We start from the raw sequence: 23,616 nt of genomic DNA, 5'->3' as shown, positions 1-23,616 counted from the left end.
ATGTGGTTAACTAAGCATAGGATCAAAGGCAGAGATTCTCAGATAAGAAAGTAAGCTCCAAGTATATTCTCTGTATAGTTGACATACTTTAGATTCCAAGACACGAACAGCTTGAAAGTAAAAGGATAGGAAAAGATATACCATGCAAACAGCACCCAAAAGAGATCTGGAGTGGCAGTGTCATTAGCAAAGTAAATTTTAAGAGAGAGAGAAAGACATCTCCATTTCCTACCGGATAAAGTCTAATCACTTCATAATCTAGTCCCTCCTTATCAATTTCATCTTATCTTCCACTCATGACCAATATGGTCATAACTAGATCCCACTTCTCTCTTTCTGAACATATTATTTCAATCCCAATTCTCAGCCACTGATCACACCATCCCTGGAATGTCTCGACCTTCCCTCCCTCCCTCCCGCCTACACACATTCTACCCGTCCCTTAAGTTCCCATTTAACTCCCACCTCTTTCACAGACCATCCCCAGCTGCTCCAACTCCCACTAATCTTTTCCGACCTCTATATTCCTATAGCACATACAAATATTTTAAAATTTATTATATACTTTCTTCGTTTTGTTTTATTTTTACAACTACAGCTCAATGGTATTATATAAAAGAATGCTTTTTAAAAAGCAGCTCACAGAAATCAGATATTACATTACAGTCATTTTTAAGAGACACACACAACTTGCCCAACTAGCTTACCATAAGTGCCTTAAGAGCAAAAGCTGAATTTTGTATTTTTCCATATCACCCACAGACCTCTCTCAAAGCAGGTTACTTGCTGCAGACCAGTATTTTCCAAAATGTGGGTCCCAGCCAATCAGCATTGAGAAGGGAGTGGGTAAGATAAACAGAAGAAAACACAACAGAATAGAATAAAATAACAGAACTTTAAGCATAGTAAAAGCAAGGACTTTTTCATTAAATGTGTTTAGTTTTTCTCCCGTGCACTGGGCTGCAATGTAAAATGTATTTCTTACTACAGAATCATGGTTAAAATTTTGAAATCCACTGTAGTCAACAACCTACCTATAAAGGCATTTTTTTTTCCAGTATAGAAAAACATAAGTACATATAAGCTAGATTCTATCTCATTATTACTCCGATCTGAAAAACAAAATGACTAGTAAAGATGGGATATCACACCAGTACAAGAAAACCTGAAAGGCACATTTAAAGAAAAAATTTATCCTTTTGTTTTAAGTAACAACCATTAAAATATATCCACCTCTAAAACAGACATAGAGGCTTTTGTTCATTTTTACATCATTTCATACCTCACACTTAAAAAAGGAAAAAAAGGGGGGGAAATCCTTCTGGAAGCTAAAAGCATGGAGTCAAGAGATTCCCAGAAGGGTACTTTATGCACCTTTATGTAAAAGTTCAATAAAGGAAAAGTGAACTTTTAGGTGAAGTAACAACCAGCAAGATTCACACGGTGGGCGTACGGGTGGGCACACATGGCTGTCTATCATCTTTTGTTCTTCACCAAATTTCATCCTACCAGGAGATATTTTCCCCCACGGTAGAAAGCTCCATTTTCGTAAGTTAGGATTCACCTCAAAAATTTTGCTCAAAGACTATTTTCCCAAAATATATTTTCTTCAAAAAATGAGGATTATCCAAAATTCCACCATCTATCCTTAGTAATCACACTAGGACTGAAACTGTTGAATCCACTTCTGATTCTCTGATTCCACAGTGAATTCAGATGCCCCCAAAGACGCTACAGTTGACTAGATTATCACCTCAAAATAACTCCATGTGTACAGCAAATATTTTGAAGCCAACTATGTGTCAGAGCCAGGGGTCTGAGTATACAAAAATTCAGAGTCCTTCAAGGTTTCATATTCTAATGGACAAGCAAATCCAACAATTTCAATATGACGTGAAAAGTCTAACTCAGAAAGTGCTGTAAGTCAATGGGAACAGAAGCTAAAAAACTTGTTTATTACTTTGAAAACCTCTAGAAAGAGGTCAGGTAGAAAGTCTTAAATACAGTGCTAAAAAGTTTGACTAGTACAAGCCATAAAGAAGCGCTGATGTAGGGGGTGTAATGCACAGCAGGGGGAATATAGTCAGTAATACTGTGATAGCGCAGTACAGTGGCAGATGGTTGCTGGGATTATTAGGTCTATAAATGCGGAATAACTATGGTGTACCCCTGAAACTAATATTTTAATAAAAATCTTTAAACATTATTTTTAATTAAAAAAATAATGCAATTGAACATGAAGAATTTCAAGGTAAAATGCAAGCCCAAGCCAAGTAAACTTTTTATGTTAAAATTTTAAAAAAAAGAACCACTAAACAAGACATTTGTTTTGGGAAGATCACTGGGTATGAAAAAAAGTTCCTAAAGGAGAAGGAAGATACACTAGGACTGGCAGATTGCGATGAAAGAACAGTGAAAATGAAAGATTAATAACAGATCAACAGTTATTAATCACCTACTGCTATTGTCTGGTAACTGCAAGGAGGGGGTGATAACTATCTGACTCACGTGACTATTAAAATGGCAGCGGAGTTCACTGGCCTAGCAAGCTGCTGGGAAGCAGGTAGGAGCACTCAGTTTGAAACGACTGAGGTGTACTGAAGTGGAAAGGTCCAGGAAGCAATCTGATATGTTTCTCTTATTCTCTAGCAAGAGCTATGGATGGTTCTTGAAGCCACAGGAATAAGTAAAATTGCCTGGAAAATAAGAAGAGTGGCCAGAGTCTCCAGCAGCAGAAAAGTCTATAAAAGACACTAAAAAGAACATGGTCAGGCATTATAACCTAGACAGTGATGTCACAAAAGCCAAGCAGGTAAGATATTCAGGAGTGGATCCTGGAGAATACCAACATTTAGGCAGACAGAAAAAAAGGAATCATACAAGAGACTGAGAATAAACAAAACACAAAAATAAAACCCTAGGAGTCCACAAACATTTTGTAAAGAGTCAGATAATAAATACTTCGAGCTTGCAGGCCATAGTATGTCTCTGTTGCAACCACTCAATTCTGCACTTATAGTGGAAAAGCATCAAGGAAAATATGTAAAGGAATGGATATGGCTATGTTCCAATAAAACTTTATTTACAAAAACAGGCAACAGGCCCACAGTTTGCCATTTCCTGCTCTAAAAGCCAAGGAAAGAAAGTTCCTTATATATAATCTCTTTCTCACTTAATGCATATATATCATACACACAATGGAATTTCTAATATTAATTTATCAACCAATGTTCTGGGAATTTATGATATTTTTCTTTTACATTAATATAATTAGACAGTATGTAAATAAAAAATCTAAATTGTATAGTTATAAAATACACACTGCTCAGGTAGGCTGAAAATTTTCTACAAAGAAACTCCAATTTTATAGAAAAAATAAAATGGGATTCATACAAGCTGATTTTGCTAAACAGCCACATAAACAGCTTGCCCAGCATTCAAAGGGGAAGGAAAAGGAAAACAACAGAAAGGATTCCTGGAGAGCTTGAAGGACTTCTATTTCCTGTCAGCTACTATGGACTACGGAAGATCAACGAGGTTCTTAAACACTTAAGTTTTCAGAGGCCCCAGCAGGTAAGTCAACACTAATTTAAATGCAACACTCCTTTAAGCCTATATCTTTGAAAGACAATGTAATAATAGCATATTATAATTAGCATAACTGATGGTGCCAAAAAACTATAGATTATTGAGAATCCAGAGCCAAGAATGTGTTAATTTCATCTTCAGGAACTCATTTAATAACCTCTCCACTAACTTATCAAATAGGCAACGTTATTATCCCTCTTACAGAGAGAGTGAAGGCGTACAGAGGTTAAAGGAATTTGCCAGCAAAGAGCAGAGGCAAGGTTTCCACCCAGGTGTGTCAGATTCCTAAACCCATGCTCTTAACTAACAATGGAATGTAACTCAATTCCATCAACTTTCATTTGTTATTATATGTTTGGGGAACATTATTACAATAAAGCAGGACCTCAGTATTGAAACCACTTGTAATTCAAAACAAGACAAGTTTACTAGTGTGCAAATAATAATACCACATGACAGATGTATCATTTGAGGTATCAAAAAAAAAAACACACATGAGTTTTGAAAAGAGAAAGAACATTTTTGCCTGAGATTTAAAAGACTTTTCATGAAAGGATACACATACAATTAAGTTGGATCTTAACTAGCAGGGTTCAGTTCCTCTCAGGGACCATTGGCTTTCTGAATACATAAACAAAAACTCTTAAAACTGCTTTTTTTTTCTTACTAAGAAGAAACGGGGTTGGGGGGGGTTGGGGGGGGCAGGCACCATCCAGTATCACTAGAATACAACCCAACTAAAATCTCAGCTACTACAGAGAATGCCTATGTGCTAGAACTATGGTTTCCACACAAACCGGTATCAGTTGGTCACTCCTTGAAATGCTTTCTCTAACTGCCTTCTAGGACAATAAATTATCTTGGTTTTCCTTCTTCCTCTCTTGCTAAATTCAGTTTATTTTGCTAGTTCTTCTTAATATCTCCCAATTTTATATTCCCAGGCCAGATATCTCCTATATACTCCAGAATCTTTTAGCCAGCTGTCTACTTGACAACTCTTGTGTGTCTGGTATATATGCGTACATCTCAACTTGACATGTCATGAACCAAATTCCTGATCTTCCTTAAACCTGCTCCACCTATAGCCTTCCCTGCCTCATTTGTGGACAAGTCCACTCTTTTAGATGTACAGGCCAAACATTTTGAAGTCTTGATTCCTCTTTCTCTCTAACCTCACATTCAATATGTCATGAAATCTTGTTGGCTCCACCTTCAAAATATGTCCAAGATCCTAGCAATTGCACTCTTGGGCATTAATCCCATAAAAATGTAAATTTATATTCACACAAAAACCTGCAGATGAATGCTCATAGCAGCTTTATTCAGAATAGCTACCAGATGTCTTTCAATGGATGAACGGATAAACAAACTATGGAACAGTGGTTCCAAGACCCCCCAAGTGGAAGCCTGAAACCCAGGATAGTACCGAACCCTATATACATACACGATATACTATGTTTTTTCCTATACATATATACCAATGATAAGGTTTAATTTATAAATTAGTTACCGTGAGAGATTAACAACTAATAATAAAATAGAACAATTATAACAATATACTATAATAAAAAGTGATGTGAATGTGGTGTGCCCCCCATCCCCCCCCCACTCTAAGAACTGACCTGATAACCTAGACTAAGTGACCAAAGGGAGGGTAGCATACACAGCATCAAGATGACGGACAAAGGAATGATTCACGTCCAGGGCAGTAGAGAGTGAGATTTCACCACGATACTCAAAACTTAATTTAAAACTTAGGAATTGTTTATTTTTGGAATTTTCCATTTAGTATTTTCAGACTGTGGTTGAGTGCAGGTAATTGAAACCAACAAAAGCAAAACTACAGATAAGGGGGGACTACTTTATATCCATACTATGGAATACTACTAAGCAATAAAAAGAATGATACATGCAACAATTTTGCTGAATCTCCAGATAATTGTGCTGAGCAAATAAAGCCAATCCCAAAAGGTTACATATGGTATATGCTTCCATTTATGTAACTGTGATATTGTGATCTGTAAGATATGCGGTCTTTGTATACAATTCTGGCTCTCTGCTCCCCAAACCCTTGGAATTTCCAGAAGTGTTCAAAGTGATTTTTTAAAGTGTCTTTTGTTATGGTAATGAGGTGACTTTTGGTCCCAGCTCCAGAGTGGGGACTGGTTGCCAGGAGAATAGCCAAGTGGTTAGAGGTTTGGAGCTTTAGGTCCTATCCCTTGACCTGGGAGTGGGAAGGGAGAGGAGCTGGAGGTTAAGTTCAATTGCCAACAGCCAATGACTTAGTTAATCATGATTGTGTAATGAAGCCTCCATAAAAACCCAGGGGAACAGCTCCTTGGTCCTTTTTTTCAGAGAGCTTCCACACTGGGGAACAAAAATGAAACAGGGCCCGGTTGGGAACCCCACAAAAGAGGCCTGGCCTCTCCCTGCCCTAGAGCTTAACAGTTGATCAACCCCCTCCCTGCAGTTTGAGCTTGGAATGTCCCCTGTCCCAGTTCCTGAGCTTGGAATGTCCCCTGTCCCAGTTCCTGAGCTTAGGATGTCCCCTGTCCCAGTTCCCTGCTTTAGATAATTATCCTGAAACTTATGCTTGCTTACTAGTCACAATGCCCCCTCCACCGTCCCTCTCCCCCGTGCTTGCTGGTTACAATCTCTATGGCCTAGCATTCTCTCCAGGTTACTGTCATCACTGCTCCTGGGTTGGGGAGCATGTCGGAGAGCCACATCGCCAGAGGGGAGGCTCCATGCAGACCTCTAGAACCATCATGTAGCCTCTGGAGGAAGGCCCCGATTTTCCCTTAAATTTCCCAGACTAGTCTGAGAATGTGAAGGCAGTTTTTGGAGGTGTTAACCCACTGCCTTCTTAGACCATCGGTGCTCTGATAATAAACGCTTATTATACGACCCAACTCCTGCGTCCGTACTAGTTGAGTGGCGCAGGCAGCAGGAGCCCCGGGCTCATTTGGCCTCGGGTTTCAAGAACACTTCCATGTGCCACCCTGCCCGGCCCCAATCTTCAGGAGGAGAGAAGCTCCTGTGCTCGGGACCTCACTCTATGTATCTATCTATGTATCTAGCTGTTGATTTGTATCCTTTAATATCCTTTGTAAGAAGTTGGTAATCTAGTGAGTAAACAGGTTGTCCTGGGTTCTGTGAGTTGTTCTAGCAAATTAATTAAACCCAAGGAGAAGGTCCCTGGAATGTTCAATCTATAGCCTGTTGGTTTGCACAGGTAAGAGCCTGGGCTTGTGGCTGGCATCTGAAGTGTGTGTGGGCGTGGGGGTGGGGGAGACCTGGCAGGAAGGATTGAACCCTTCTGTGGAATCTGATGCTCCCTCCCGGTACCATGTCAGAACTGAGTTGAATTCTTGCACACCCTGCTGGTGTCTGAGAATTGTTTGTTTGTTGGTGTGGGAGGAACCCCCCCACACACACACACACACTTTAGAACTGGGTCTAAGAACCCTTAACTTAGTAACATCCTTGAAATAACAAAATTATAGAAATGGGGAACAGATTAATGGTAGCTGCGAAGGGTTAAACTGGGGGTTAAAGCAGAGGGATGGGGACGAAAAGAAATGGGTATGGTTAGAAGAGGGCAATAAAAGGATCCTCACGATGGAACCGTTCTGTATCTCGACTAATGAATACCCATCATACACATGTGATAAACATGGAGAACTAAATACACACACAAAGAAGTACATCTGGGGAAGCCTGAGCAAGACTGGTGACTCATGTTCCTGTCAATATCTTGGTAGCAATGTTGTACTAGTTTTGCAATATGTTATCAATGAGGGAAACTGGGTACATAGGCTCTCTCTGTATTCGTTCTTACAATTGCATGTGTATCTCAATATAAAAAACTATGTGTGTGTGTATGTAACTCCAGGATGTGATCATTTCTTATTCCCTCCCTAGAGCAAGTCTTTTAGGAGTTGTTTGCCTAAATTATTAAAATAACTTCCTAAATGGTCTGGTCTCTCAGCTTCCTCCTGCTCACCTCCGATCTATGCTCAACAAAGCAGGCGGAGTGATCTTAGATTTTAAAATGTAAGATCATGACATTTCTCTGCTTAAAACTTCCAGTGGCTCCCACTTTGAGCAGAGTTAAAGCCAAAATCCTTCCACGGCTCACAAGGCTTCCACCCACTGCTGCAGAGACACTCCCCAGCCCCACTCTCCTTGCTCAGCTAACCTTACTACTTTCAGCTTCCTCACACCTGTACCACCCTCACCATCAGCTGTTCCTCTACTTCAGCACTGCTGTCAGGGTCTCTGCATTTGCTCTGCCTTCCATCTGGAACCATCTTCTCCTAAACACCTGAATACCTAGTCCCCATACTTACATAAAATGTTTCCTCAAATGGTACACTGTCACCTCACCCCTCACACCCAGCATTCCTTCTCCCTTGTTCTTGGCTTATTTTTTCCTACAAAAACAAATCATTTAGCATATTGTATCTATTTTCCATATTTATTCATTATTGTCTATCTCTCCCCATTAAAATATAAGCTTAAAAATGGCACAGATTTTTTTTGTCTGTTTCATCCATTGTTGTATCCTTAAAACTTAGAATAAGGCCCAGCCCATAGGAGGTGCTCAATAATCCAATGGTTGAATGCATATTTGGATTGATGACATAAAATAATACTCCTACTTACAAAGATACATTATAACGAAGCATTTCATTGTAACAAAGGTTATACAACCAGTCAGAAAAACAAAGGGGGAACTAGAGACAAATAAGCCCCAAATAGGAAGTTCCCCCTTCCCCTCTCAACACACATAAAAAGACTATTTCCCATCCAGGAGAATAAAGCTGTGGTGATGTGTAACTTTCTCTCAAGTCACTCTCCACCTGATCAGTGCAGATGAAGAACTGGCCAAGGCCCTACATGCCCGGCAATGCAAAGACGCAGGCCTGAAAACACCACACTTCAGCCAGGCTCTAGCCCATCAAAAAGAACGCATGTATACAAAAGTGTTTCTCTCTTCCTCACTGTCTGGGCATTTTAAGTGATGAGAAAACTAAAACCTCCCTCTAATCCTCCAAACCCAAGCTGAATTTGTTTAAAACAACACAAATCTTTGCCTTTCAGTCAACATCTTAATGAAAGCATCCCTACATAGATAATAGGTTAATGTGCCATTTAGTATCTCTGAATTGTCACTGACAGTTAAGTATGTCAATGAAAGACTACACTTATATGTCAATGAAAGAATATTCTTAACAAAGTATGTCCATGAAAGAACACAGGAAAATACAATATTACCTTAATAAAGTTTTGCAAGAACATACTGACGTGAAAGAATTTACCAGTCCAACTGAAAAGTCACCATGCCTAACTCCCTCCTCCCTCACCAAAAAATACCCCCAAGTTTTCCTCCTCAATATGGAAGCATCACCAAGAGTCAGGTACTACATGGCAATAACAAGATAAAAATTCTCCTCAATAAGCCCTAAAGTTCAGTTTAGGTGTTATCTAGCCCAAACAGTGACTAGGAATATAAACCATGCAGACTCTCTAGGACTTGATGGAATCTACAAGAAGTTATTCCATCACACAAATCGTGAGCTCCCATATCTGATAATAAAATACATGATCTGCTTAATACTTCACATTCCAAACGTTTGTCTTGTCATCCTATGTGGACTGTAGACTTGAGTGCATAGATTGCGTCTTATCCTCTCTTGTGACCCACGCAAAATATAATTTAGTTCATGGTGCAAAGTATACACAGACTGAGTTGGCTAGCCTTAGTTTACACTTGACCCTGTAACTCAACAGGTCAACAAAGGTTTTTTTTAGTGGAAGGGTAAGTGAAAGGAGCTTATTCAGATGAATCTGGCTAGATTATCCCAAGCTAAAAGATGATAAAATCTAATTTGAAGAGAGAAGGTCCCTGATATTTAGATATTACTTCACAGTGTTAAAAAGTTATTTTATATAAGTTCTCTCACCTGATTCTGGGTAAAAAACGTGTAAGTATTAAATGTTTCCTCCTACATGTTACCAACAAGGAACAAATTCAGAAAGGTGAAATAAACACGTCTAACTTAATAAAGGGCTTCATTCAATACTTTTAGAGCATTAGGAAAATGACAAACTAGTAATGGTGGCAAAGAGGCACAGATATGTACCTTCAGATAATATAGTCACCAAAGCACACTGAAGAACCAGAAGAGACTAGCTGGGGGTTAACAGTGAAATCTTTTTCAAATAATTTAAATAAAACAGAAATCATACCCCCGAGTTCAGGAGTAGCTATATCCTACCACCACTCTATCTTGTTGAAGGATCTTTTATCTTAGGATGACATTTATAAAAATTAACCTCGCCTAATATAAAAATGAACTCTGAACACAGGTTAAAATTACATACTGAATAGATGTCAAAATAATAAAGCACTAGCAAAGAATATTCCGAAAATGAATTTAAGAAAAAAAATTCCACTTAACATAGCACAAAAAAGAATACTTAGGAATATTTAACAAAGAACGTAAAACTCCTATGTTGAAAATCACAAAACAAAAATTAAGAAAGATCTAAATAAAGAGGAAGATATTCTATAATCATGCATTAGAAGACATAATGCTAAGATAACAGTGTTCCCAGAACTGATTCAATGCAATCCTGTCAAAATTCCAGCTGCCTTTTTTTTTTTTTTTTTAAGATAATGAGAAGATGACCCTAAAATTCATATAGAAATGCAAGGGACAGAGAATAGCCAAGATAATCTTGATAAAGAAGAAACAAAAGGATTCATCCATACTTGCAAATTTCATATCTTACAACAAAGCTAAAATAATCAAGTCAGTGTGGGACTGACTGGCATCAAGACAGACTTGCAGAACAATGGACTAGAATTAGGAGCACAAAATGCTTACATTTATAGCCAACAGATTTTTGATGAGGGTGCCAAGACAATTCAGTAAGAATAATCTTTTCAACAAATGGAGCCTGGGCATCTGGATATCCACCTGCAAAAAGACTGAACTTGGGCCCTTGACACCAGACAGAAATTAACTTCAAATGGATCATAGACCTAAATGTAAGAGCTTCAACTATAAAACTCTTAGAAAAAAATCATAAGAGTCAATCTTTGTTACCTTGGGTTAGTTAGCCAAAGATTCTTAGATCTAACACCAACAGCACAAACGACGAAAGAAAAAACAGATTAACTGGGAGTCATCAAAATGAAAAACATTTGTGCTTCTAGAATACTATCAACAAAGTGGAAAGACAACCCACAGACAGGAGAAAACATCATATATCTGATAAGGGATCTGTATCCAGAATAAACAACTATATTCAACAATAAAAAGACAAATAAATCTATTTAAAAATGATCAAAAGAAGGACTTCTGGTCTCCAATCCAGCATGAAATGAGTTTAGAAAGTCTTCCCTCCCATCTTCACAACAGGAGAAGAGCTGAACAAAATGAAAAATCAACAACTCTTCTGAAATCCAGCAGAGACCTGAGGCAGAGAAACAGAGTCTCAGCTCACTGAGGCAGCAGCCCAGCAGCAGAAATTGCTTGTGAAGCCAGAACCAACACGGAAAAACATAAACTGCAACTGACAGGAGGCCAGTGTGAACTAATTCAAGAGTTAAAAACTCCAGAGGGGGCCCCACACTTTTCTCAGTTTTACCTCCAGGAACCCTACAAGGTTCTCACAGTGAAGATCCAAAACAAATCTGCTGGAAGAAGGAGGGGAAAGGTAGCCATTTTAAAACAGGCCCAAGTATTCTGTTCTTCATAGAACCTGCCCTCAAGGAAAACTATTTTACCAGAGCTAACTTACTTGGGGAAAGGAGATACCCAACTCTAGCCCTCCCCAGACTTCCAATTTGGGGGCGGGAAACCCCACTTCTAACCTCATCTAGCTTTCCATGTGGAAGGAGGGGAATATAAAACTCCAGGCCCCACTAGCCTCTTGTCTCTCCTATTGGGGAGAGGAGAAAAAACAGAGATGCACTTATAAAGGTTCAGCTCAGGCTTCCTAAGAGACTGAGACCTAGTTTTAAAACTACAGAGCATTTCTCCTCTCAAACACCTTACCACCACAGAAATAGGCCTCCTCTATAATGACACAGAAGTACAATGGAAAGAAACGCATGTATCAGACTTTAAGAAGTCTCTTGGGAAACCCAAAGAAACAGAAGAGACAAAAAGACACCGGAGGAAATTTTAGCTTCTGATATCTCTGTAGGCAAACAATAAACACAGTCTATGTCCTGCCAGAAAAACATAAAACCTCACACTAAAGACCCATTTACCTAAGTAACTTTTACTCTGTATATCATGCACAGCTTTCGACAAAAAATTACAAGGAATACTAAAAGAAAGACAAAATGAGAACATGAATGCACAGAGCAGGCATCAGATCCACTCAAATACAGTAGAGACACTGGAATTACCAGACCAGGAATTTAAAACGACTATGATTAATATGCTAAGGGTACTAAGTGAAAAGGTGGATAACACACAAGAATAGATAGGTAATGTAGGCAGAGAGAGATGGAAACTCTAAGAAAGATTAAAAATGAAATGCTAGAAATCAAAAACACTGTAGCAGAAATTAACAAAGCCTTTGATGGGCTCATCAATACACTGAATATGGCGACGGAAAAAATCAAGTGAGTTTCTATTGGAAGGCAACAGAAACTTCCAAAACTGAAATGCAAAGAGGAAAAACAAACCAGGACAGAATATCCAAAAACTGTGGGACAATCACAAAACGTGTGACATGCATAATGAGAATAGCACAGGAGAAAAGAAAGAAGAAAAGGGCCAGCCTTGTGGCTCAGGTCCTAAGGCCGAGGAAGCCGGTTCGATTCCCACATGGGCCAGTGAGCTGCGCCCTCTACAGCTAAGATTGTGAACAAAGGATCTCCCTGGAGCTGGGCTGCCATGGGCTGCCGTGAGCTGCTGTGAGAGGCCGACCAACGACCAGTGACCCACTGCTTCAGTCTGGGGGTGGGGGGATGGAGCGGGGCGGCACAAGGCTCATAATACCAGCATGGGCCAGGGAGCTGTGTCCTACACAACTAGACTGAGAAACAACGGACTTGAACTGGGGGTGGGGGAGTGGGGAGGGTGGGTAGAAGAAGGGAAAAATGAAAAAAACACACACAAGAAAAAGCATTTGAAGTAGTAATTGACAATTTTCCAAAATTAAAGTCAGACACCAAACCACAGATGCAGGAAGCTCAGAGAACATAACAGAGGAAAAAAATACCTAAAAATCTACACTTAGCTGAAAATGGAGAGATGTTCGTCAAAGGGTGTAAGTCTTGTTATAAAATGAAGTTCTGGAGATCTAATGTACATAGCTAACAATACTATATCATATATTTGAAATGTGCTAAGAGTAGATATTAAGTGTTCTCACCACACAAACACACACAAAAGGTAACTATGTGAGGTGACAGATATGTTGATTAACTTGTTTGGTGCAATCACTTCACAATGTATACATGTATGAGGTCATCACATGGAACATGTTAAATATATGCAATTTTATTTGTCAATTATACCTCAATAAAATTGGGGGGACAGGGAGAGTCCAGAAAAAAATTTTGAAAACCCCAAAACTAGTTAAGATGATAAAATTAATGTTATATATTTTTATAGAACAAAACCTAAAGGGATGGAGAACAATATATCATACTAACAATAATCAAAAGAAAGCTGGACTGCTTATATTAATTTCAGACAAAGCAAACTTCTGATGAAGAATAATTATCAGGGATAAAGAGGGTGTATTACATAATGAAAAAGGGATCAATTCTCCAAAGAAACATAGTAATTCTTAATGTGCATGTGCGTAACAACAAAGCATCAAAATATTTCAGCCAAAAACTAAGAAACTCACAAAAAGAAATCGACAAATCCACCACTATAGTTAGAGAATTTAGCACCCCTTTATCAGTTATTGATACATCCAGCAAGCAGAAAATAAGGACATAGTTGAACTGATTCGATTAATAAACTAGATCTAATAAACATTTACAGAAAACTTTGTCCAATAACAGAATACACCTTCTTCGCAAGCTCAAATAGAACATCTACCAAGCTAGACCTAATTCTGAATAATAAAACATCCCTTAACAAATTTAAAATAAACATTATAAAAGTATGCTTTCATACCACAATGAAATTAAACTAGAAATTTTTTTTAAAGGCAAGAAAAACCCCCAAATATTTAGAGCTTACACAACATACCTCTCAATAACATAAGGGTCAAAGAAGTCTCAGGACAAAATTTTGAGCTAAATAAAATTTGTGAGATGCAGCGAAAGCAGTGCTTATAGGGAAATTTACAGCAATGATTGCATACATTAGATAAAAAGAAAATCCAAAATCAATGAAAAGATTAATAAAACTGATAAACCTCTAGCCAGGTTAACCAAGAAAAGAAGAGAGAAGACATAAGTTACTAATAAAAAATCAAAGAGAGGCCATCACCACAGTCCTTACGGACATTAAAAGAATAAAAAAAATTACAATAAACTCTGTACCCACAATTTGATAACCTACATTAAATGGACAAACTCCTTGAAAGACAATCTACCAGAACACACACAAGGAGAAATAGATTATCTGAACAGGCCTTTATCTATTAAAGCATTAATAATCGTCTTCCAAAACAGAAAGCACCACACCCAACTGGGTTCACTGGTGAATTCCACCAAACATTTAAGGAAGAAATGATATCAATTCCCTACAGTCTCTTCCAGAAGACAAAAGCAGAGGGTATACCTCTTAACTGATTCCATGACGACAGCATTACCCTAATACCAAAACCAGACAATGACATTACAAGAAAGAAAAACTACGGACTAATTTCTCTCAGAAACCATAGATACAAAAATCCTAAACAAACTATTTTTTAAAAATGAATGTAACAATGGATAAAAAGAATTATACACCATGACCAAGTGAAATTTATTCCCGGTATGCAGGGCAGGTTCAACATTCAAAATCAATTAACATAATCCATCACCTCAATTGGCTAAAGAGGAAAAATCATCTGATCATATCTATAGATGTAGAAAAAGTATTTGACAAAATTTAACATCCATTCATAATATATATAAAAAACTCTTAGCAAACTAGGAATAGAGGGATACATTCTCAACTTGACAAAGAAAATCTACAGCCAACATTATACTTAATCAGGAGATGTTTTCCTGCTGAGATCAGAAACAAGGCAAGAAGTCCTCTTCATACCACTACTATTCAACATTGTGTTGGATGCAATTAAGACCCAAAAAAACAACAACAACAACAAAAAAAAAACACAAGAAGAAGAAGTATACAGATTGGGAAAGAATAAATAAAACTGTCTTTGTTCACAGATGACATGATTGTCTATGTAAAAACATCTCAAGGAATCAAGAACAAAAAAAACATCTCAAGGAATCAAGAACCAAAAACAAGCAAACAAAAAAATCTTCTAGAGCAAATAAGTGATTATAGCAATGTTGCAAGATACAAGATTAAGTTACAAAAGTCAAACTCTTTCTTATATGCCAGCAATGTACAACTGGAATTTGAAATTAAAAACACAATACAATTTGCAGTAGCATCCCCCCTAAAAAGTAAAATACTTAATTATAAATCAAAAACAGTATGTACAAGATTTACACGAGGAAAACTATAAAACTCTGAGGAAAGAAATCAAAGATCTAAATAAATGGAAACATATTTCATGCACATGGATAGGAAGACTCCATATTGTCAAGATGCCAGTTCTTCCCAACATGATCTATAGATTCAACACAATTAAAATCCCAACAGTTATTTTATGGACTCAAATAGTCAACACAATATTGTACAATAGTCAAAGGATTGATACTAACTGACTTACTATAAAGCTACAATAAAAGAAGACGTGTGATGATATTGGAGAAAGAACAAATAGATCACTGGAATAGAAAAAAAGAGCCCAGAAATAGCCACCAAATATAGTCAACTGAACTTTGACAAAGAAACAAAGGCATTTCAATGGAAAAAGGGTAATTTTTTCAACAAACACTGCTGGAACAATTGGATAGCCATATGCAAAGAAATGAATGTAGACACAGATCTTACATTTTTCACAAAAGTTAATCCAAAATGGGTCACAGACCTAAATGTAAAATGCAAAGCTACAAGGAAACATAGGAGAAATTCTAGGTGTTCTCAGGTTTGGCAACGACTTTTCAGATGCAACACCAAAAAGCACAATTCATACTAGAAGAAAAAATGGATAAGTTGGACTTTTCATTAAAATTTAAAGCTTCTTCTCTAAGACACTAATTAAAAGAAAGGTAAGTCACAAATTGGGAGAAAATCACTGTAAAATACATATCTGATAAAGCATTGTTGTTCAAAATATATAAAGAACTCTTAAAACTCAACAGTAAGAAAACAACCACTAGAAATGGGGAGAAGACTTAGACAGACACCTCACCAAAGAAGATATACAAATGGCAAATAAGCGTATCAAAAGTGTTCAACATCGTGTATCACCAGAAAATTGCAAATTAAAACAACGAGTCACCACTGCACTCCTATTAGAAAGGCTAAAAGCCAAAACACTGACCATACGAAAGGCTGGTGAAGATGTGACGCAACAGGAGCGCTCACTCACTGGGGTAAATACAAAATTATTTTTGCACAGCCACTTTGGAAGTTAGTCTGGCAGTTTCTTGTAAAACTAAACATATTCTTACCCCACTATCTAGCAATTGTGCTACCTGGTATTTACCCAATGAGTTGAAGACACATATCCACATAAAAACCTACACTGAATATTTACAGCAGCTTTACTCTTAATTGCCAAAATATGGAAGCAACCAAGATGCCCTTCAATAGGTCTTTCCCCTATGCTGTCTCCAGAATATCATGAAGAGAATAATCCTCTCCCTAAGGATGGAAACCAGACATTAATGATCTCTTCTCACTCTCCAAAATGGTGTGGATTAAAAAGTAGGGCTCCATTCACTCTCCATTCACCACAGAACAACAGCAACACTTCACATCACCACCCCCACATCCCAACCCAGAACAAATGAAACCAAGCAGGAGACCTGAAACCTATGACTTAGTTCAAAGGAGAACTGAAATTAATAGTTAATGAAGCTAACCAAGAGCACTAATTAATTAAAAATGCAACTTACTGATTTTCAAATGGAAAAGCCAGCCTCTACAACCATCAGTAGCTTTGGGGATTGATTAATTTTCTCCCAGCTCTAATATCAAAGGTCTCCTACATAAGGCACTAGCTGGACTTTACCCCAACACCACAGTAGCATTTTCTATCACAAGCACTTCCAAACTGGCCAAATGACGTAGTTTAATTTTACTTTACATAATTTGCCACAGTATGATGGGTCACAGAGGAAAAAAAGCATTCAAGTTTTAAATAAAACATAAAATGAAGCTTGTTATACCAGAAATAACTAAACAAACCAAAAAAAAAACACACAAAAAAAACTCTCAGTGTCTTAGATAATAGTTTGTGTGACTACTGATGCAAGGATAATTACTCTTGGTTTTCTTTTTATCTCGGACCTCTCTGATCTTGTTTTTTCACCAAAACAAACTGCTTCTCACTTACATTAGCATGTTCAGCACATTGGTTTATTTAATTGGTCAAGGAGAAGACCTTATTCCAATCTTTTTCTGGAAATAGATAATTATTTTATGTAATCCTAGCCAGCAGCTATGTAAATCACTGATGTAAAACTACAGAATTCTAAGTTGTCAGAAAAATTCCTACTATTTTATGATAATCAAGAGAAATGAAATGGTCACTATATCAAATTTCATTTTTTTGGAAACAGGTAACATTCAGCAAGGAGAACAAAGAATACTTAAGTTCCACAAAGGAAAGATAATATAGTGGAAAGAACTGAGCTTTGTGTATGGCGGCCTGCCACTTTTTAGCATATAGGAGAAAAAAACGAAACTATACAATAGCGAAAGCCATAAAATACTTAGGAATAAACTTAACAAGAAATGTCAAAAGCCTGTATAAGTAAAACTCCTGAAAGACACAAAGGCAAACTTGAACAAATGGAAAGACATCTCTTATTCCTGGTTAAGATAATCTAATATCAAAAATAGGTTAGTGCTCACTAATTTATAAAGTTAATGAAATTCCAATTAAAAATATAAACAAGGAGCAATAAACTATGTTAATTACTGTATATATATATATATATATATATATATATAAACAAGGTTTTTACGGAGTTAGCCAAAATGGTACCAAATTTCATACGGAAAAATAAACATCCAAGATTAGCTAGAAAAACATGAAAAAGAAAAGTTACAAGGGCGGATTAGCCCTACCAGACATTAAAACATACCACGAAACTACAATTAGAACAGTGTGGTACTTACAGAGGATAATGCAGGCAACCCAATGGAACAGAATGGGAAGTCCAGACATAGACCAACTACATGTGGAAATTTAGCATGTAATAACAATGGCGTCTCAAATCAGTGCAACAAAGATAGATCTTTTACTAAATTGTACTAGAACAACTGGTTAATGATTAGAAAGGATAAAATTAGATCAATCCTAGGAATAAACTCCACATAGGAATAAACTTCAAATGGATCAGGGATCTAAATGTAAAAAGTGAAATCTTACAACTACTGGAGGAAGATAAGGATGAATTTCTCTTTAACCTAAGGAGAAGGCTATCTATAAAAAGAGGCTTTATAGGGAAAAGGCTTTCTAACAAAATCTGGATATGATAAAAGAACGATACATTTGTCTACATGTGTAGGGGGAACTTTCACATGGCAAAAAATCAGAACACATACAGTAAAAATACCATATATAACACAGATAAGACTATAGCAATAATAAACTCTTTAGAGTTAAGAGGAAAAGACCAAAAATCCACTTTTTTTTACTAAAAATGGGCAAAAAAAGGGCAATTCACACACTCACAATAACAAATAAAATGGACACCAAACAGATGAAAAGATGTTAAAGTACATTCATAATAATAAGACTATTAATTAAAACTACAATGAGTTATCACTTCTCACCTATCAGATTGGCAAAAATTGGAAAAGGAAAGCAATGCGTATTGTCAAAGCTGTGGGAAATAGGCACTCTCGTATCACTGGAGAGAATGCAAACTGGTATAACCCTTAGGGGGGAAGTTAGCAGCATGAAACAAAATGTATTTATATTTTGACTCAGCAGTCCTACATCTTCTAATCTACCCTGAAGATACACATCTTAGAAAAAAATACATATGGACAAGGTTTGCACAACAGCACTCGGAGATTTAAAAAATACTGAAAAGAAACTACATATTCCCTGTACAAGAATGGTTGAATCAATGCTGTAATACTCTGTGTACCTGTATAAAGGACGAGAAAAGCCTCTGACCTGATAGGCAATGATTCCCAGGAGCTACAGTTAAGAGAAAAAGCAAAGTACAAAAGAGTATCTCTAACATATTACCTGTTGTATAAGAAAGAACCCAAGAAAACTATACTTAACTACTCATTTGTACAAAAGAAACCCAGAAAAAATAAACTAGAACATAATGAGACTGGCCATCTACAGAGAGTGAGTGAATATAAGACAGCGGGAATGACAGGGAATGACATTCGTATATTTCTTACTTTTAGAACCATGTTAGTGATTCACAGACTGAAAATAAAATTTTGGATTTAAAATATAATTTTAAATAAAAATTCAGAAAATGGGCATAAAGTTCTAAGAAGGGATACATACAGAAATAGATAAACCAAACTATATCGCAAATGAATAATCTAACTATGCTAAAGAGGAAATTTTAAATTAAAAATAAAAAAGTAAGAAAAAGAAAAGCCCAAATACCTCCCAACAGAATACACGGGTTTGATACAGCAATAATAAAATGTAATAAAATGCAATAAAGCACTCTGGAGTCAAGACTGCTTGGATTCAAATACTTGCCCATTTATCCACATGCTAACTGTGTGACCCTGGGCAAGTTAAAGTATTACCTCTTTATGTGTAGGTTTCCTAATCCGAATAACAGTATCAATCTCATGGTGCTAACGGTAAATCTCAAATAAAACACTACTCATGTAAAAAGCTTAGATTACCAAGCATATAAGGATTTGGTTAAGTATTTGCTATCATCAACTACTAACAAAAAAAATTAAAAAAACTTTGAATATGTGGGTATCCAGGAAACATACATAGTAAAAATGGAGTCCTTGTCATAAAGAATTTGGAATTTCCTAGTAGTCAAGGAATTTAGAATACCGAGATCCGTATAGCTGGCTGGAATCATCTGGGACATTTCATAAGGGAAAAATCTAACATGGGTCTTTATATACATACAGGATTTCGTTAGCAGAAGAATGGGAGTGATATAGGAAGCTGAATACAGCAGAGAGGCCATAAAGACCAATGACACAGAGCGTTGGAAAGCGGAGTATTTGGAGATTCGACGACACTATGGAAGCTCCTGAATGCACACTTGAACTGGGCAGGCTTTATATCCTAGACTATGAGGAACCACAGAAGATTTGTGTGTGAAACAACACGACCAAAGTGAACTATGGGATTATTCTAGTATTGGTATGTAGAGGGGACTGGAAATGAGAAGAGCAGAGGGAGAGTCTTACTGGTGGTTAAGCCAAACAATGACAAGGGACTGACTAGAAGAGGAGTGTTGAGAAAAGGAAAGAAGGGCTAGATCAACAAGGCAGCGAGGAAAAACAAATCAACCAAATTTGATAATGGTTTCAGGTAAAGAGGTAAGAGAGAATGGAAGAACAGGAACGACAAGGTAAATACAACCATTAGAAGGAAGAAGGAAAAATGAACAGGAACCAACAGAAACAATTTCTGTTGTGTCTTGAAAGTTAAGTCAGGCTTGTATGAGAAGCCTTGCCAATTTGAGGTAACAGTGCAACATTCAAGTATCAAGATCTAGTGGGCACGTGACAGCATGGGCCTAGTGCTTGGGAGAGAGAACTCTGAAAACAAAAACTTCAATTTTTTTTTTAAACCTTTTGAGAATGTTTGAGACATTCTACAACATAGAGACAACAGACTGTGTGCTATTTCAGAGCCGTGATCACCTCTTATTTTTCTATCACTTAATATTTAGCATAATTGCTTCCTAACACACAGGAGTTTCGCAGGAAAATACTGCAGAGGTGGGAGGGGCAGAGAAGGGCACAGAACTGCGCAGTTTATTACTGGCAGAGCCGTGACACAGCCCAGATCCTTGACTCTCCACGACACCGTAACACAGAGACGACCTCTGTACATCCATGCACAGGATCCCCTTTATAAAATGGTGTAAGAAATGAAAATAAAATGAACTGTGGGGATTGCTAGGTTTGGGTGTTTTTGTGTGTGGGGGGGAAGGGGGTGGCAGTCACAGTGTTGAGTCACAGATTCAAAGAAAATTTTTCCAGAAAGGAGGCACAGTCAACTATCAAATGATCATGTGCCATAAGCAGTGTTTCTCTGTCTTCTACACCAGTGACATCCAAGGTAGGGAGAGGTCACTTTTTGAAAGTATAAATTAGGAAATTTTAATCTACCTTTCACAGCATTTTAAACACGAATGACTCATAGCAGTGGCTCAAAAATATTACTGCAATTTTCAGTAAATTTTATCTCTACAAAATACACAATGGGAAATAAAGCTGCTTTAGTAGGTAAACTGAACAAAAACATGTACCATACATGAAACTGGAAGGAAAACAAACAAAACAATTGAAAAAAATAATCATTTACATGTGTTGATAGCAACAAAGTCCATGAAATACCAAAGGTCTTACCTTAAATCTCTTGTCCTGCAGTACTTTCTTGATGGCAACCAGTTCTCCTGAATCACAAAGCTTGGCTTGGTACACCACACCAAACGACCCATTTCCAATCACTTTAGTGTCTGTGTAGCTGACTTCCTGTGGCCTGTCTGGACCCTGCCCAGGAGTTGCTACCACTGTGGTCACCTTACTGCCATCCTTGTCTCCTAAAAGAAAAAGGATACAAAGTGAGTACTGTAAAGGATTAGAGAAAATTGCCAAAGTACACAAAGGAAACTATATTCTTTGCCACAAACTATTTTTTTAAGTGCTCATTGTAGTTTATCATATAGAATTACTTCAACTATTTGTTTCAATTGTAAGTAATTTTAATGAAAACACCAGCACCATGAAGTTGAAAGTACTTTTCTGTATTATCCATAAGGGGAAGAAAGGTGGACCTGCCAGGGTTTGACTCCTCATCTGCCTGACCTGTCCAATTCCAACAGCACTAGATTTCCCCAAGGCTGCCTTATTTTACTTGAAAATATGTACAACTGAAAACATCTAAATATGCCAACTCTATTCAGACCACTCTGCCTTTAGGAAGGTAAGGCTTTGAGTTTTTGCTTCTCCATAGCTTATTTCTTGTAAGGAAATAGAGCAATACCTCTAAGAGAAGGGTCAGATGGGGAAAAAGAACCAGGAAAGAATGTTAACTGGGGGGTAAGAGATGTAAAACTTAAAAGAAAATCAAATGTATTCTGAACTGAGCCTCATTCATAAGCAGCTCGCTGGCTCTGGGGTCTCTGCCCACTCACGGCCCCTCTCCTTCCTTTTGTGCCTTTCCTCCTCCCCACTCCCCCAGTAACAAGCCAAAGACTCTCTTCAATTCAAGCTCAAAATCCACCTCCTCCTACTTGACTAGGCATAGTTCACAGTCATCTTTTTTTCTCAATTCTTAAACAATTCTAAACCATTCTATGGCTACCTAGCACTTGATTTTAGAGAGCTTTAAATTGTTCTTTTACTGATTTCAAAATACACAGATTCTACTGACTACAAACAACCATTGTGAAACCGCAGTTATGACTTGTGCGTCTTCTCCCTTCCCTGAAAAATCTAAAACCAATTCTCAGTACAATGTAAGTCCTTAGGCTCACTGACTAAATTGCACTTCTTCTTTTTATCCTCTGCTACTCCTCCATTATATCAATTTTATTTTCAAGATGCTAACTGAATTCATACTAACCTAATAAAAGAAAAAACAATGTAATATTTAACTCTAGATACCAAGCCAAGATTATGAAATATTCATCTGTACCTTACATCTAAAAAGATAAAAAATATAACCTAATTTTTCAATGGTTTGAGTGTTTTCCCCTACCAAATATAATATTGCCAGATAAATGAATATCTAAAATGTTAGTAGCATATTATAACCAATATTTATTGCCATTTAAGCTCACAGAGGTATTAATACAGACAAAAGTCAGTAACAGGCAGTCTATATCATATAATGACCAGCTATCTTGAACATATAAGTCTTTAGCTCCAAGGTGAAACACCCCAACAGGTAGGATTTAGTTAGCACAAATCCAACACTACTTGTAGAAAGAATAACTCAAGTCTTGTCAACACAAGCATTTGCTTAATGCCACCATTTGCATCTACGACAGTATTACACGTTTTACATGGATATAAACCCAGCACAAGCCGACACATACTCAGTTCTCAAAGCTTTCAAATGCTCCCTTCCCATCTCACTTACTAGTAAAATAAATCTTAACACACTTGCTAAAAAAAACTAGTTTAATCTGAGTTCTAAATCATCATGCTCCAATCCCCCAAAATAGTCAATATTACTTTTGTTTCTGACCATACTAATCTCAACTACAATTGTTCAGATTGACTATAAAACTTACTATAAGTTATTTTCTTCTTCATTTGTAAAATAAACCTGCCTTTACCTGTATTATGGCACTTCTAAAGACAGAACCACAGTCTTTTGAACTTAAACTCTAAATAAAGAGATCTAGAAAGTCAGATCCAGAAAGATTAAAATCCAAGGTACTGAATACATTTTCTTATAATCTAATTGTCCCAAAGAAAATAAAAAGTAGCAGTGATTTCAAACAGTCTGACACCTCCCTAGATCATCTTAGTTAAAACTACTATATCGGGGGGGAAAAAAAGTCAAAAACTGTGAATTAATAATTCCACTGAACAAGTTGCTTGC

At 37.1% G+C, this 23,616-nt stretch overlaps 1 protein-coding gene across 5 annotated transcripts in view; it reads right to left on the bottom strand.

Annotated features, from left to right (window-relative positions):
• GSK3B (glycogen synthase kinase 3 beta) overlaps window positions 1-23,616 on the bottom strand; it is a 190,177-nt gene that overhangs the window by 103,135 nt on the left and 63,426 nt on the right. For all 5 annotated transcript variants that reach the window (XM_074331491.2, XM_019729652.3, XM_019729653.3 and 2 more), the window contains exon 2: window positions 21,411-21,604. In XM_074331491.2, the coding sequence (XP_074187592.1) occupies window positions 21,411-21,604 (194 nt within the window). The remainder of the gene's footprint in view (window positions 1-21,410; window positions 21,605-23,616) is intronic.

This window comes from Rhinolophus sinicus, chromosome 17, assembly GCF_057876585.1.
Source record: "Rhinolophus sinicus isolate RSI-liver-muscle chromosome 17, RSI-T2T, whole genome shotgun sequence".
Lineage (NCBI taxonomy): Eukaryota > Metazoa > Chordata > Mammalia > Chiroptera > Rhinolophidae > Rhinolophus > Rhinolophus sinicus.
Note: the sequence above shows the minus strand (reverse complement) of the source record. Positions and strands in the feature narration are given on the sequence as shown.